The following is an 18329-nucleotide window of genomic DNA, read 5'->3' as shown; positions in this document are numbered from 1 at the left end:
ACTACTCATTTAGTTCATGCTGTAATACTTGGCACTTTTACTTCCTTTATAGAGTAGGATGTGATGTCATAGAGAAGGGGAAAGGGCTATCCAAATTCTCTCAATTGCTGGGAGGAGCTGCCCAGGTGTGCTGAGGGGCCTGTACTCAGGAAGAGAAACAGGGAGTCCTCCACAGTGAGTAACCCCACTTTCAAGTGCACCCAAGTTTCCTTTAAAGCCTTGTCCAGTACAGTGTAGTTTCCTCTTCTGCCCTTTCCAGTTGTACCCAATTTGCCCTTTGGAGTGTTACCAGTTCAGCTCAGTTTTTCTCCTTTCTAACCCTTTCTCCACTGTTTTTCACCTTTTCCTCTCCTACCCCTCCCACCCCACCAATTTCCCTTTTCCCTGCTTGTTTCCTTTTTTCAGTGTCTACTGACTTTCCTTCTATCCCTTTGGATTGAAGTTAGTGTTCTCCAGCCTTGTCTCTCAGTTGGACAAACCTTTTTCCTTCAAGTCCTTGAATCTCCAATGCCCTTTTAAAGTATCTTATAATTATGTACTGTCTTATTTCCAGCCCTTTAAAAAAATCTGTCTGCTTTTACATGTCTGTCTAGTTCTTTTCCCTTTCCCTCTATGGTCTAATCTTGTCCCCTTTTCAGCTCTAAACAGTTTCCTTGTTGCCTCTTTTTTTTTTCAGTATTTTCCAGTTTACTCCTCTTCCGTATCCAGACATGCCTATGTTTCTTTTTTACCCCTTTCTCAGCCTTCAGTTCAGCTCTCCACTGTCGTCTCCAGCCAGGACCAGTTTCGTTCGCCTCCCAGACCTTTCTAGTGCAGCCCATATTTCTACATTCCTCTTTAGAAGAACTGAAAAAAAGCAAATAGTAAGAAGGCTGATCTGCATTGGAAAATAATGTGGGGCAAGGACTATGGGTAAACTCTCTGAACTGGAAAGGGAAGAACAGGAAAGTTAACTCAAGTTATGAAGTAGCAGAGGAGGGTGGGGGCAAGGGGGGGAGGGTAATCAAGTGGCTGGATAGCTTATTGGATGTATTTATGTACTAAGCCTTTTTCCTCTAGAGACCTTTTTGGCTTTCAGCCCACAGTAGTAGAGATCCAAAATAAGATTCTCTGATGGCTGCATTGTAGCCCTTGTGAAATGAATTGGAAGCCTTCCCATTTCTCAGCTGGCAGGAGTCCCTGTCAAAAAACCTGTTGTGTTAATTGTCAGTAGCTGTGACCCTGTTGGTTGTCTTAGTGGAGATGATGGTGAGAACATGGATGGAGATTAGATTCACTTCTTCCACCAAGATTTGGTCTCTGTCGGCCATATTGGTGAGACATCACAGGAACCTGACCCTGCCATTTCTTGTTTGGCAGGAAATTGGTCTCTGGATAATGAAGGAGCTTGATTTCTAGAGTTGGTGGTAGATTACCCACTACATGCATAAATGGTGCCCTTTCCCACCCAGTTTTTAAAAGTAATCTAGAAAATAAACTAAGTAGGACTGAAAAGGGAGCAGGAAAAAAAAATGGAACTTATTGCAAAACTGTATGAGGTGGACTGAATGGGAAGAGGAGGGAGATTTTGCTTGTGTTCAATTGGAAAAGGCAAAGGAGTTGGAAACTGAGCTGAACTGGAAAACACACTGTCATGAGTCATCTGGGCATCTTCTGTGCTGCTTTGACATTTTTGACCACATTTTAAAAATTATTTATTTTAAGCTAAAAAAAAAGTGAATTAAAACATAAAACCTATGAAGTCATCATTGACTAGTATCTACTTCTTTAAGTAGTCTCCAGCTTTTGTCTTCCTGAGATCAGAGAACCACTAAGAATGTATGTGCTTAAAGGTGATTAAAAAAAAAAAAAAGTGTTCCCTCCCTCAACCAAATTTTAGCAATTATTCTTTGTTTAGTTGAGTCAGTCATTATTAGTATGTTATCCTTGGGTTTAACCCTTTTCAGTGTGTTTGGTACATTTTTTGGAAAAAAAAAATTTCCCTATATTTGATTGTAGCAGATGATGCCACAAATGTCCAAAAAGTCTTATTCTTCTTTAGTCAATGTCGCAATAAAGTTCCCTGCTCTTTGATGATTTTTAAATGAAAATTGCATGATTACATATAGTACTGCTTGTGCTAAATAACTTCACACAATAACCATCAAATTTTATTTCTTTATAGGCTTTAGAAAAACACCCCAACTCACCAATGACTGCAAAACAGATATTGGAAGTCATTCAAAAAGAAGGACTAAAAGAAACAAGGTCAGTATTAATATATATATAGAGAGAGAGAGTTCTTTTGTTCATTGATTTATTAAACTGCTGGTTCCCAAAGTGATAGGTGTGATTAAGATTCCAATATAGTGAACATGGAATTTCTTTTTTGATCAAACATTTGCCTGGCTTCTAACTTGGGAACAGTTTGATAAATTATATATAAAATATTATAGAAGAGCCATTTATATAAAGGAAGGATTGTTTTGTCTAAAGTTAGCATCTTTTAAAAAGTTATCCTTGTTACTCTTTTTTTCCCTATAGAAGTTGTTAGTGTTTTTCAAAATGAATGGTGAGCATAGTTCTTTCTGGTTTAGTAGATGGAATTGTAGATATAAGAATGGAATTTCTTTTGATAAAATTTGGGGTTCTAGAAAGAACAGTATTTAACATGGTTAGTTTACAGACATCCTGTGATGTAAGTATTAATGCTGAGCTGGTATTTGTTTGTAACTGGTTGGTAATTTGTGGCTTGAACTTTAATTGCTCAAAAAGAATGGAGTTAACTGTTGAGGATGAAAATAACCATATTGTGGGCAAATAATAGACTAAGTTTTCATAAAATAGATTTTTGTGCATGTACTTTTGTGCCTACATGCAGATATATTCAGTAATTGTCACATGGCCAAAACAAGTAAAGCTGTCAAGACCTTTTCAGCATTGTGACTCTTGTGACTAGTATTGAAATAAAGCAGCTAAAGGAGATCAATATTCCTTTGGGATAGGTTTTCTTTTCTTTTAACAAAGAAAAAAAAAGGCTCACCTGTAATTATATAGCACGAGTGATAACATACTTTAGCGGCTTTGAATGTTGGCTTTTGCAAAATAAGGTCAATAAGCTGTAAAATTTAGCTTGGTTTAGGACAGTATGATCTGAAATTTCAACCTAATTGTTTTTATGTTTATCTGTTCTGAAGAAATGCTTTGTAAGGATGTATCTTGTTACTTTTGCAAGCATTTTTCCTAAAATGGAGGGAATAATGCAGAATTGTACAGTTATTGACACTATATAACAATTTTAAAGGTGATCTTGCTCTGGTAAGCTAGATATGTGTGTGTTGGCAGAGAACAGAATGGGGAGAACTAGAAATTCATTTTCCCCTTGCTACCTGTCAAAGCCCTGGAAATGTATGTGCCCTTAAAAAAGCATTGGAAATATTTGTTCTGGAGCCAAAAAGAAAGGAGTTAGGGGGAGGGAATCTCAGAAAATAAACTCCTGCTGAATATGGGCTTTGTGCCAAAAAGATCTGCCAACACAGACAAAAAGCCCCTCATTAAAGCAATCACTTGAAATTTGTTTATTAAGATACATTTCTCAACAGCAGTGAATATGCTACTTACTCTCTGTTGTTCTTCACTGTGATATGAGACTACTGCACCTTGGCTCTGAACTACATTATAATTAGTCTTGTTATTATGGCAACACCTCTTCACACTACTTAAAATGCTTCTCTTCTCAGAGTTGTGTGTTAAAGAGGTTGCAATATAAGTGTACATAATCAGAAAAAAGAAAAAAAAAAAAACGAATTCGATAGTCTTTTTAAAGAGTCACTGAAACAGAAAACAATCCTAACTCTCAAGTCACTTTTTCATCATGGCAGTAAAACTTTTATAGCTAGAAAAAATGACTACAATTTTTAAATGTGACGATGAGTAAGCACAGTAAGAAATAGGAAGAAAAAACACTTCAATTATACACAAATTAAAAATATGAATTGAGGAAGTATAAAAAGAGGTCATGATGAATAATAAAGCCATACTTCTGTTTAGTTATTGTCCTGTAAAGTCAACTGTCAGATATACACATATAAACTGTGAAGTCAGTTTTCTGGTACATATCTGAGACCAGTATTTTTTCAGGTACCACCAGGTAATATAATATTTTGTGAATTCTCAATCTGCAGGGGATTTGGAAACCAGACCAACAAGGTTAGGGATGTGTTTAAATTAAGAATAAGTAGACTCTGAGCAAGTACTTGAGAAATTCTCTTGAATTAGTGTTTTGGTTTCATGACATCTAATTTGGTTGCTCAGAGACCTTTTTTGCTTTTTTTCCTGAGTTCTTGGCTGTATTCCAAGTTGTTGAATTTGCCAGATAAGTGAGGTGTCACTGTATAGTTTTCTTTTAGAAAAGAGTTAAGTTTAGAAATAATGTTGTCATATGGTAGAACCTTAGTGAGGAATTCTTAGAAGGTTTATAAATGCTGCTATTTTCAGGAATTTCAAGCATTCTGTCTGCTTACTTTTTAAATGTAGCAAAATCATTGGTTTAAAAGGTGTGACCAGTAGTCCTTTGGTTTAGTATGCATGCATAATAAAAATTTTTCTAGTTTTTAGTAGGAGTTAAAAGACACAAGAATGTGTATTTATTTATTTTGTCTCCCTCTAGGAGCTGAACATTACTAACTTTTTCATTCATGTGCATTCAGTAATAGAGAGATTGCTATTGGTTATAATGATCTTGATGTGCCATCCAAATTAGAAACTTTTTTTATTTTAAAGAACATTAATAGTTTCAGTGTTTTTAATCACATCCGAAAGGTAGACTTTTAAATTTAGAAAATACATAGCAAATGGATGAATTCATATAATATTTGTATGCTGAGATTTTCCACTGATTTCCTGCGAATTGAAAAGCTTATTGCAAGATTGGCTTGTTTTCTAACATTAAAACTGCTGGTAAAAAAAAAAAAAAAACCTTCCTACTTGAAATAGGAAATATATTAACTTTTAGAGTGTGACTTTTGTCTATGAATATGTGTATGCTTAATGTTTGGAGTAGTGACACTGTTGTTTGATTTATATATGAAACCACATTTGTTTTTTTATACCAACCTTTCCACTATAAGTTCTTAACTATTTAATTATGTATTTTTCTTTTTGAAATGATAATTAATCAATAATCATTTATTAAGTGTTTATATGCAGGCACCAAAGACTGGGTTTCTTGAAAGTTCATATTCTCTATATTGCCAGATATTTAGCTTTACCAGAATTTATTGGTGAATATAATGTGCTTCAGTTTTGTTTTCATCACTTTCACGTTGAAACAATACTTATTATGTTGAATGTGCTATTTTTAATATCATGATATTTTCTAATCTCTTGTCAGAATGTGAATGATTTCTAATGCTACTAATTTAATATTAGTATTCACAGTTATTTTTTGGTAAAGGGATATCATGTGTTTCTTGTTTCATTTCCTGACATAAATGTCAGGTGACAGAAAGGTATAGTGAAAGGTGTCTTGATATAGTGAAAAATATCTTGATTTGAGTGACTTATTTGCACTTTGATCTTGCTTCATCATTTTCCAATTGGAGCGAATGGTATTTTCTAGAGGCCTGCTCCTTTAAAGTGACATGAGAATGGTCAGTCTTAGTGAATAGAATATTTGGAGCACCTTTTTAGTAGAAAAAGCTATATAATAAAAAATGTTTCATTTTGGGGATTAAAAAAATAATCTGAAGATTTGAAGTTACCACAGAGGGGAGATGTTAGGCCAAATACTCACTATTTTCACAGACATCTAAGTAGTGCAGTGGTTAGAGTCCCAGTCCCACTGGAATTAGGAAGATGACCCAAGTTCAAATTCTACCTCAGACATTTCCTAGCTGGGTGACTGAGCAACTTCTTTCATACTCTCTTCCTCTATAAAATGGAGTTAACAATATATGTCGTCTGGGAACAAATGAGATAATTTTTGTTAAGTGCTTTACAAACTTTAAAGTACATTATGTGTAAATGCTGCTCAGATATTTTTTTAGGACTTTGGCATGATTTGCTACTGTGGAATAATGTTCTTGCCTCTAGCTTTTAGAAGTTATCAGTGAGAAAAGAAATAACAGAACCTATTTCCTTGATTTGTGTTAACATCTTAAAAAAGGAAGGAAAACTTATTTTGTAATTGAGAGATTACTATGTACAGGTGCTCTCTACCAATGATGCTTCCCTGTCATTACAAATACCATTTTTCATCATAGCATGGATAATCATCTATTTTGCATGTAAAGGAATAGCAATTTAAATGTATCTGCAAGAATGCCACACAGCATGTTAATGGTGAAAAGAGTGGTTTTTTGTTGTTATTGTTTGTTTTTTTTTTAATTAGTTAGAGGATCAGGGTTCAGTTCCCAGCTCTGCTCATTAATGTCTGATGTGACCTTGGTTAAGTCACTGAACTTCTTTGGCCCCATAGGAATCTGAGGTTAGATTTTAACTCGCATTTTCTGGACTTCAGGTCCAATATTCTAGCCACTACACCACCTAGCTGCTTGTAATTGCCTTTCATGGTCATCAAGTTGTTCAAGTTTCATACATGATCAGTGTTATTTCCACTGTCTTTGAGACTGACCATTTTTAGTTTTACTTTTTGTTTTGTTTTTTAAATATAGAGTATGTTATTGACAGTTCTGGGTTTGGAGATTGGATAGTATTATCTGTTCTTTCTTTGATAATATGTAGGAAAAATGCTTTTAAGACAACTGTCTAAGGATTTTTTGTCTTTTCTTTTTAAATGCTATTTTTTTTTTTTTCCTTTGAGGCAACTGGGCTTAAGAGAGTTGCCCAGGGTCACATAGTTAGGAAGTGTTAAGTGTCTGAGGCCACATTTGAACTCTGGTCCTCCTGACTTCAGGACTAGTGCTCTATCCACTGTGCCACCTAACTATCCCCTTTTAAATTTGCTTTAAATAAGATTCACTTTGTATTGTATTTGTATCATTTTTTACATGCTTCACTTTTCTAAGGAAGGAAGTTTTAAATCATGATGTTACCATATACAGTAACAAATAGTACTATTTCTTAACCCTATTCCTAATTTGTGTAGTAAGGGATGATGCATTCCTATTTCCAAGATATTTTAACTGGAGATAAAATATAAAAGCATGTCATTTGTTTCAGAATTCTTACTTTCAAATTCCATGTTAGCTATCTTTTTATTTCAAAATGATGGGTTTTGGAAATATTGTACTATTTTAAAATTATAAATATAAACGTGTTATTTATTTCTTTTCACTAGTAATTATAGCTTATTTTTTTAATGATTAAAAATACAGTGTCAGATAAGTTGTTGGGAATCAAATTCATAAAAATAATGTTGTTTCTAAGTTGGAGCACATTGGAAATTTGTGTTTGCATCATATTTGCCTAAGCAATCTTGTGTAGTTGAATCTTTGTTGCTTTTGCATGGTAGAAATGTTAAGTTCCATTGAAATATATTTTTTGAGATTGGATAGTAGGACATGGGGAGTGTCTTTTATGGTTGATAAGCACACTTAGACATTCTGGATAGGAATTCCAGAAATTCTTTATGTTAAATTAAATAAACATTTGTTAATAAGCACATATTATATGAAAGTTCCTGTTAGGCAGTATATACAAGAAAAGAAACAAAACAGTCTGTGCCCTGGGAAAATAACACATGTACATAAGATAAATTTAAAGGCAGAGAGAATCTTAATAATTATTGCCAGGATCAAATCCTTTGTAAATTATTGCTCTCATAGAGTGTTCATAGTCATTGGCTTAATTTTCTTAGAAGAAACTTCTGTTCCTGCCTTCTCTTCTTTTCTACCTCTCTCCTTATTTTGCTTTCCCTCCCCCTTCTCCTCTTTTTTTCTCTCCTCCTGCTCTTTCTCTTTCCTATGTCTTCCTTCTTCTTCTCCTCCCTCTTCCCTTTTCTTTCATTCCTCTTCCTTTTCCCCCTCACTTCTTTATCTTTTTTTAAAAAAAGAAACAAAACAAAAACAAACCCAAACCAAATCTGGAACAATTTACCCTTCTTTAGATAGCCTGGTAGTCTCTCTTCCTTAAGGTTTCCTATATGATATCCGACTTAGAGAAAATATTCCTAGCATTGCCAGGAATGTTTAGTGGTCTAGAAAGGCTGGAAAAAAGAATCTAGTGTTATTGCTGGATGGAAATCCTGAATTTGGAGCTTTTTGTTTCATTTTGAGGAATAGTATTGAGAACATTTCTAGTGTAGTATTGTATCCTATGTCTGTGCTCACAATATGCTTCCTATTGTATACTTCACTGCACAAAATACTTTGAAAAGAGTCATGACCATAAATGATAAGAACCTATCATGATATATCCACATTGAATTAAATTTGAGTTTTAACCTCTGGTAAAAATAACTTTAGCGACTATATGTAATTTTCAGGGCATTCAGTTTACATTTAAGACATATATTATAAGTGTGAAATGGCAATATTTCTTCATACATCTTTTTATTCTGTCAAGCTTTTAAAAAAATTCCTTCAAACAGTTGAACAAAAGAAGTAATTTTGCTTGTTCAGTGTTGTCAAGATACAGATGTAATTTATTTTAGTAATACACTGCACTCTATAAATATTTTACTGCATGACTAGAACCAAAAGTGGATATAGTATTGTAGTATAAATGACTTGAGTCCATCTGTGGATCAGATATAGGAGAAACTCTTTGGCAAAGCATATAGGAACAGAGATTTAAGCAACATGACTTTATTTAATTAAGTGTTCCCTTCCTCCCTGTTACCTTTCACTTTTTTAAAAATCATTTTGCCCTAAATTGCTGGAAAGTCTTAAGTGATTTTAATTTTATTCTATTTTGCCTTGAGTTTGGAATCAGAATTCAAATGCAAAATGATAATATGCTGACATGGAAACTTCTTTTTAATAGGTGATTTTGTTTCAAAGGTTATTAAATTGTGTTCTCTTTTGTTAAGCCAGTATTTATACAAGTCACTTTACTCTTGAAAAAAACGGAACGAACCAACTTATTCTTCTTGATGAAGTTCACGTAATATAATTCACATATAATCGGCACTTAGAGTGGACATTCCTAGCTTTAGTTCTACTGCATCTGAGACTTCCTGAATCCAAGTGATCCATCAGTTCTGCAGCAGTAGGGTCTATTGGTGTGTGACACCTTATCCAACTGAAAGAGTGTCATATAAGTGAAGTATGAGGTGAGTTTAATGGCACCAAAAGAGAAATCACATTCTTATTTGCTTATTAGAAAATGTTTGCTAAATAGTAAATTTTTTAGTATTACTTTAATTAAACATTTAGTAAGTATTTACACAGTACTAGTTTTTGTATCTCATATATATATCATCAACTGTACTTGAGATTTGAGATTGAAAATCAATCTTTCAACATGAGTGTATACAGAACACTATTACCTGGTGCTGTATGTGGATGCAAAAAAAGTAAATAACATACTATTTTTCTTTAAATAACTTAAAATTTAGTTAAGGAAACATATGAAATTGATTATAGATTCATAGTATCTTAGAATTGGTGGAGGCTTTAGAGATGAATGAATGAAATAAAGAGACATTTTTAAAGCCAAGAATGTGTAAAGCATATGAATAAAAAATGAGGACAGTTTTACTTTTTAATGAGAGAAGTAGATATAGAGGGTATGACCAGAAAGATATTTGATTTGGAAAATTAAAAGAAAGGTGAGTCAATTAGATTGACACCACTTTTTCAAGAACTATGGCAAAGTTGATTTGATTATAGAGGGAGGGCTGGAAGTGGCAGCAGTGTGGCTGATGAGAAAATAGTGAAATGTAGTTAGGTCAGCCTTAGATACAGCTGGTGACTGAGGCAACCACTAATCAGGATATGGTGGGAAGATCAGATAGAAGTTCTGGATATGAAAAGGCTCAGTCTTCTGGGTCATGGTTTCTGGTTCAGATAGCATAGCATCTGGTGACAATATAGCTAGGGAGTAAAGTGACTAGAATCAAGGTTAAATTTTGTAGGCAAATGGAAATTACCACTAATCAAGATTGGAGACTTTAGGGTCAAAATTCAGCTCCCTACTCCTTATAAGGTTCAGTGTCTCAGTAAACAACAAATATTTATTAAGATAGGTCCATATATGATACATAGGAAAAAAAATCCCATACTTTCTCTGACCTCAAAGAGTCTTTATAGTCTATTTGAGGAAGTAAGACTAATACATGAAAGAGCAGTGTCTTAACACAAATATAGTTGAATATTAAGTTACATGTTAATGATTTAATATGAGGGAATTCATAGTATCATATTATAGACAGAATAGACTTTTAGAAATCATTTAAGCTAATCTCTTCAAATTGTTTTAAGTATATATAAGTAGTATATAGTAAAAGTAAGATTTCACCATAAGTCGTCTTTGTAACTGACAATGAGGTTCTTTGTGAGTAGGGAGTTGGGTGGGACCTTCTAAAGAAAGAAGCACTTTCCTGTGCTTCAAGAAATGATGAGGTGGATGCACAGTTGGAGAGACTGTCATTGAGTAAAAGTCAGAAGAAATGACATATGGTAATAGTTGGTTAGTATTTTGCTCAGGAGTTCTAACGTTATTGGAAACTGATTGGACACAGGTTATATACCATGTTTCTGAACTTGGCCCCTAACCTGCAACCTTGAGAATTTCTTCATTTGGAGCATTACACATTGTTCTTGAGGGTGACCATGAATGGGCTAATATTATTTCTTAATGCTGGTAGGAGAGGCAGAAAAAAGGCTTTTTACAAAAGTTAGTAAAGGGGAAAAAAGGTTATTGAATTGTTTAGTTAAATTGATAGGTTATAGCAGTTTTGATAGAGCCTTAAAGAAAATGAGCACCTCACCCTGGCGAAGAAAACAAATATACATTTTATTTTTTTCTGTTAACAAATTGAATCTCTCAAAATGGACATTGCCCTGGACATTTACATGTACAATAAGCAATAAGTGCATCCAATCCCATATGGAGGATTGACCCATCACTTAACATGACTTTTATAAACAGAAAATTATGTGTCAGTGTCATCTCAGATTACAACATGAATTGCAGCAGGCATGGAAGGCATTTTGAGCAAAAGTCACCCATAAGCTGTGTTATTGCAAGAAGAAATTTAAAAAGCATTATTACTAGTATTATAACATCTTGGATGAGAAATTGAAGTCTTTTGGATATGGGTAGTGGTTTTATCTCAGCTATTAAATTGAAATTAAGGTTTTCTGAAGAGGGGTTGATTTGGGAAGTAAACAGTTAGCTATTTAAGTAGAAGATATCTGAGAAGTGATTTGGAGTTTTTGGACCAGGATTAAAAGATCCAGCTCACTCTTCTCATGTTCACTTAAAAGATACAGTTCATTTTCTTCTTTGTGTTCAGTAGTAGTCCCATCTCGTTTTCCATTGCTATATCACTCATACACACATGCGCATGCACACACACATAATGCATATATATATATATATATATATATCTGAAAAATAAATATGCATACATTTTATGTATAATGATATGGATCTTGTGGTCATTTTCCATTTATGGTTTCATATTTTTATTCTGCCTGTTTTTTTCTTTCTCTTTCACACACATGCACATGCACATTCACACACTCTGTGGCATATATAAAAAATCTACTGCTGTTGTGTGGTTGCAAATCATGGGATTATATAGCCTCCAAAGAAATGAAGTTGAAAATTCCTGAAAAAACAATGGAGGAGAGCATGGTGGATATAAATAGGCTATGAAACATAACAAATAATGGATTATGCTGAGAAATAGTATGAAGGACTCTTCAGAGAAATGGATGATGAGGTAAAGAAATAAACAGTCATGTAGTGAAAAAAAGGCTGGTAGCTTTTATGCTTTATTGCTATTTATGCATTATCAGTAGAACTTGAAGAAATATTGGGTCCCTTCTGGGAATTTATTGAAAGGATATAGATGCAGACATAACAGATTAGGCAGGCATGGAAGGGCTGCAATATTTTTTTCTTAGGGAAAAAAACCTAGATTGATGAAATTACAGATCTATTAGAATATCGATTGAAAATGAAAAATAGATTTGGGGCTGGGGGTGGTATTCATTTGATAATTCAATTCAGCAAACACTTATGCAGCCTGTTGTTTGCAAACTTCTGGGACTTAAAGAGGGTAAAAAACAAATGGTTCCTGCCCTTAAGCAGCTAACTTTCTTGTGTGTGTGTGTGTGTGTGTGTAAATACAGCATACATACATATATCAATATTAATTTCAAGAGAGATATGAGCGCTCAGATATCAAGGTATCAGAATAAACCTCATGTAACAAGAAGTAATAAAGGATGAAAATGGCTAGTAGATTATTTAGACCCATGATAAGAAAGAGTAAATAATTAGTCAAAACAAACTACATGCTAAGAGATTGAAAGAACTAGGAGTTGTGATTGCTCATCTGTTGTCAAGGTTCTATGAAATATCCTTAAGACTGGAAGAGGTATTTCTAGATTGGAGAAGGCAGATGTCCTAATTTCCAAAACATGAAGAATGATGGCTTTTAACTTCTGGGATAGGTATGATGGTTCTAAATATGGAGGTCCTTAAAATCAGGCACAATAGTTTTTAGACTTGATATGGTTAAAATAATAATCATTGAAAGATTTTGAGGATTGAAATTTTTGTTTTTAGATTTGGAAATCTAAATTATACAATCCAATCTGCTGCCAAAATATAGGAAGACCTTTCCATAGCATCTCAGATAATTATCTTGTTTTTGTTTGAGTACTTTCTTTCCCTCCCTTCTTGATTGCACTTCTGACTCTCCAGGCTTTCTCCACCACTTGCAGTAGCCTTCTTGTCACCCTAGAAGTTTCCTTTTCACTTGCAGCCTTTTCTTCTGATTAGACAGTTCTTAGAAACTTTATTCTTTAAGCCAAAACCAAAACCCCCCCTCCAAAACATTCATTTTCTTTGTATTAGATATTTTCCAATTACATGCAATTAAAAAAAAATTAGGAGTTGTAAGTTCTCTCCCCTCTCCTTCCTCCTTCTTTGAGAAGGCAAGCAGTTTGATTTTGATTATGCATGTGAAGTGATGCATAATATATTTCCATATTAGCCATGTTGTAATAGAAAATACAGACAAAACAATAAAGTGAGTTAAAAAAATGCTTCATTTTGTGTTTAGAATTCATTAATTGTCTCTGGAGATGGATAGCACTGTGAGTTATTTGCAATTGTATTAAGTCATTTTCTTGATCAGTTGATAGTCGTTAGTTTTGCTGTACGGTTTTACTGTGTACAGTGTTTTCCTGGTTCTGCTTACTCATTTTGTATCAGTTCACATAAGTCTAATAGGTTTTTCTGAAACCATCCTGCTCTTCATTTTTAAAACATTTATATTTAATATTTTTATTTTCCCTAGTAACGTGTATATTTAAATTTTAAATCTGGAAAGGATTTTAAAGATTGCCTTAATAACTTTATTTTGCAGATGAAGAAGCTGAGGTTAAAAGAGTTGGTATTTTGTTATATAGCCACTTTATGGCAGAGCTGTGATTAGAACCCAGGGCTTTTTTCTATCAGTCTGGACCTCTTCCCAGGAAATACCAAATACGGTTATTTCACTGACTATTAGTTCATTTAACTATATTTTCATATAACCATATTTTTCTATTTATCCTCTAGAATGTTGTGAAAGACTATAAAATGCTTTGCTAAAATTTGGATGTGGTATATGTATAGCATTCTCTATGTACCTACTTACAAGTTCTATGAAAAACGTTTAAATTTTGGAATAACTTGTTCATTTTTTCAAATTAAATTTTTATTGCTATCTTTTGCCTTTATATTGCCTACAGACCTCTGTGTCCTTCCCTTTTTTTCCCAGAGAACCATGTCACTTAATAAAGAATATTTTTTGGAAAAATAAGCAAAAATAGGTCAGTACATTGAAAAAAAAAATCTGAAAATATATGTAGAGTTACACAGATGTGGATCTTTTGTCCTTTCAGAAAATTGGGAGGAAATATCTTCTGATAGCTCTTCTTTGGATCTATGCTCGTTCTTAATAATTTTGCAAAAATTATTATCATGTATAAGTGTACACTATCTTTTAAAAAAGTATTTACTTAACTCGGCAAGATCAAATATTTCTCTGATTTCTTTATATATACATTGTATTCATATACATAATTTGTTTAACTATTATACTCAATTGATGGGTTTCTACTTTACTTTATTTCCAGTTCTTTGTTTCCATAAAAAGTGTTGCTATAAATATTTTGTTATTTTAGAGGACTTTTTTTTTTTTTTTTAAATCAATGACCTTCTTGAAATCTATGCCCAGCAGTGGAATCTTTTGGGTCAAAGAGTTTAGTCACTTTTTTGCATAATTCCAAATTGACTTCTAAAATTATGGAACTGATTCCTAGCTCTACTAACAATAACCTCTTGAATCTATCTTTTCATAATCCTTCCATTATCATGTTTCCATTTTTGTCATTTTTGCCAATTTATTAGATGTGAAATGCAAGCTCACGGTTGTTTTGCAGTTTATCTAATAGTGATTTGGAACATTTCTTCATATAGTTGTTGATTCTTTGTAATTCTTCTATTAGGGATAGCTTTTGACGACTTTAAAAAAATATATAGTTGTCTGTATCTTGACTGTCAAACCCTTATCAGAAACATTTGATACAAATTTTTTTCCTATTCCACTGATTGCTTCCCTTCTTATCCTAGATATATTTGTTTTGTTTGTGTAGCAGCTTTTTAATTTTATGTATTCAGAATTAGCTGCTTTTTATCTTTTTTTTTTTTTTTAACAGCCTCTATATATTTCTTTGGTTAGGAATACATCTCTTAACCCTTGTGAAAGGTACATGATCTCTGTTGATCATTTTCAGTCTATCCTGTTGTTTTCTTGTTGTCATCATTAGATCGTGAACTTGATGGACTTTTTTTTTGCCCTTTTTCGCATTTTCAATGGTTAGCACAGCATCTGACATGTAGTAGGCACTTAATACAATTTCCTTGTCTGAATATTAAGATCATGTATTCATTTAGAATTTATTTTAGAATATAGAGTGAGGTATTGACCCTAACCTAATTTATTATGGTTGTCTTTCTCATTTTCCCAGCAGTTTTTAATTATATAAGCAGTGCTTTTCTAAGTAATTCATGTTTTCTGGTTTATTGAATATTGGGTTATTGAATTTCGTTATTTCTGATTCTCTTTTTGTTCTGTTTATATGCTTTATTTTTTTAACCAATACTGAGTGGTTTTTGAGAATCCTTTCCACCAGTGAATTCAGATGTCTACCTTTATTTCTTACGTATTTCAATCTCTTCACTGTCTTGTTGAAGAGTGTTCCCAAGAATTAATTGCCCTTCGTTGTTTATCATTTACTTGTTAGGCTGCATCACACATTTTCTTCATTCTTCTACCACTTCTTAATGCTTTTATCCATCTCTCCAACCAGAATCTTCAGTTTACACAAACAAAATACACTGGTTCACATTTGTGTGTTTGTTCCCTCTTCACTTTTGTTTCTTTAAATTTCATCTTAATCTTTTATCATCTTGTATAGTTTTAGAAATGTCTTTTAGTGATAACTCTCTTACCATGTCTTTTATTTTTAATGTTTCTTTTTAGGTTATTTTTTTCCTCTTAGTTTTTGGTTTTTTTTTTTTTTTGGTGGATAGTTGTATTTATTTAACTTTACTTATTTATTTTTCTTGAGATGTTTACTAAACAAATCATCTGCTCATGTTTACTTTTTTTTTTTAATGCTTCATATGGCATTTTATTGAAAGTTCATCTTTTAAATTGATGATTAGGCTCAGGTGTAAAGATGTCTGCCTTTCCTTTATTTTTTCTTCCTTGAAGGTGATTTCTAGGCTTCTGCTTTGTGGTTGTTTTGCATTATGATGTTCATGTTCTTTTTGACCTGTCATTTTCCTGGGAGCCCTATGATCCATATGCTATCTTTATACATTTTTGTGCCCAAGATCAATGCGTGTTGTTTATATAAAATCATCTGTTCTTTTTTACAATATTGCTTTTTGCTTCTTTTCTCCCCATTATCCTTTATTTAAGTGTGTTTGTGTTTCTAGTCATTTTCTTTTTCCTTTTTGGTAATATTCATCACTCTGAATTTAAGTTTTTCTATTTTGTTAATAATTTTTTTTTGCTATGTAGGCCGTACATTTTACCATAGTCCTTTTTATCTTCTTTAAAGGTTCTAATTTCTTTCTTTAACCATTCAGGAACATCCTACAAGTGGTTTCATCGTTGTCTTGGGGATATACAAAATTTTGTTTTTCACAAGGTGTTTTTGTTACATTATCGTTTGGCTTGCAATATTTATTTTAGACACATTTGCAGTCATTTAGATATTTTGGTAACTGTCTTATAATCTATCTTAATAGTTTCCCTTTTGACTTATTTGCTTGTGCTTTAGGTTTGTAACTAGATTTTTTTTTTCCTGCTCTTCCAACATGTAATTTTGATCCTTTCCCCCCTTCTCTTTCACTCCTTTTCTAATGACAGATCCCTTGTGGACTGTATTATATCAATTTTTTTTTTCAGAATTATATCAACTGTATCCTACATTAGGGAATTAATTTTTCACTGACCTTATTAGCACCTATCCCAAGTGACTCCTAGAGGGACTGAATTTAACTGGATGCCAGTGCCATTTTCTTAAGTCCTGATATAGCCCTTCATGCATCCTGGTACCTTTTTCCCAGTTTTCTCTGTTACTTAGTTCTCTGATAGAATGAGGCTGGTAGATTTAGGAAATCTACCCTTACCTTTGCAAGAGATTAAAGACAATTGAGGTTTTCAGTTTGTTGCCACAGAATGGTAAGTTGAGGGCAGGGTGCGATGGTAGAGATAGCAGTTGCAGTGGGGAAATTAAATGGATCCCAGAGCATAAATTGCTTTATCAAATTGTGTGCCCTGTTGCTCAATGAACACTTGGGGATTAATATTTTCTGTTGTAATTCATAGCTTCTTGGTGTCTTGACCTATGGAGATAGCTATAATTATTCTGCTGCTGGCATGTCATTACTTCTTGGGGGGAATTACTATTATTTTCTGATAGTAATGACTAGAGAAAATATCTGGCTCTCTGTCTTTTTGCTTATATGAACTGAACTCATATAATGTGCTCTTAACAGAGCCTCTGGCTAATAGTTATTACAGTTTTTTTCCCCCTTCTGTTCTTACCAAATATTATTAAATAATTCCTTTTAAATCCTTGCTGGGGAATCACTGTATTTCAAGCTCATCATTTTATTGTTTTCAGAATTTCCTTTGGAATTTCCCTTTTAAATAAAATTAGTACATCTGTCCTTTTGTAGTTCTTTTGTATTGTTCCTATTTGCTTTTTTTTTTTTTTTTTTTTTTAGATTGTCTTGGTTCTGTGATTACAGCTACAAATGCTTTTGATGTGCAGATATGTATTTGGATAATTCTTTTGGGTCTTTGGTTTTAAATTAATTAAGAAGACCTCATTTATACTATTTTCTTACCACTCTTGAGCTTTCCTCCTTTCTTAACTATTTTTTTGGGGGGTGTCATTCTTGATTGGTACTTATTCAGAATGATACAATGGAAAGATCAATAGACTAGGAATCAGTTCTGACTTCTACATTGTGACATTGGACAAATCATTTAATCTCTTCAATTTAGATACCTAATCTGTAATATGAATGTGTTGCAATTGATATTATCTAAAATTGTTTACAAGATAGGAACTAAGCCTATGATTTCATTGGTATAAGGAACTCTCAGATAATGTGACTGGCGTTACCATTGCAAGTCAGCCCCTTTTTTGTAATTTGTAATCTTAGAAAAGTTATCTAACATGCTTAGAGTTTAAGTGACTTGGCCAGGGTTAGAAAGCCAATATGTGTCAAAGGCAGAACTTGAGTTTTCAGGCCTTCCTGGTTTTCAATTCTGTTTGATTGTCTGTCTGTCTGTCTATCTATGTCTGTCTGTCTGTCTATATCTATCTATGTATTTATTATCCCATGTTCTTTCTCAACAAGTGACTGGCCTAGCGTCACACAATTAGTAAGTGTTTGAGGCTGCATTTGAACTCAGGTCTTCTTGATGCCAGGCCCAGCCTTCTATCCACTCAGCAACCTAGCTGCCTCATACTTAGCTATGTGCCAAATACTAATCACTCACTCATTCCCTCTATTTGTCCCTCTATTATATTTTGGTAAGTAAGTGGAATTTTCTGGAGTCTGTGGAATTTTATGACTCATAGCCATATAGCTTTACAGAAGAAAATTGATGTTAAAAAAGAGGTAATTCAGGG

The 18329-nt window shown here is 33.2% G+C and overlaps 1 protein-coding gene across 6 annotated transcripts in view; it reads left to right on the top strand.

Moving 5' to 3' along the window:
- The window catches only part of ASXL3 (ASXL transcriptional regulator 3), a 219394-nt gene that overhangs the window by 28546 nt on the left and 172519 nt on the right, over positions 1-18329 (top strand). The window contains exons 1-3 of one of the 6 annotated variants that reach the window (XM_031946470.1): positions 69-174; positions 743-863; positions 2165-2247. In XM_031946470.1, coding sequence (XP_031802330.1) covers positions 2192-2247 — 56 coding nt within the window. In that variant the 5' untranslated portion in view covers positions 69-174; positions 743-863; positions 2165-2191. The other 5 variants (XM_031946466.1, XM_031946464.1, XM_031946465.1 and 2 more) reach the window with 5 other exon arrangements.

Source organism: Sarcophilus harrisii, chromosome 1, assembly GCF_902635505.1.
Source record: "Sarcophilus harrisii chromosome 1, mSarHar1.11, whole genome shotgun sequence".
Classification (NCBI taxonomy): Eukaryota; Metazoa; Chordata; class Mammalia; order Dasyuromorphia; family Dasyuridae; genus Sarcophilus; species Sarcophilus harrisii.
This window is presented reverse-complemented; position numbering and strand designations above follow the sequence as displayed.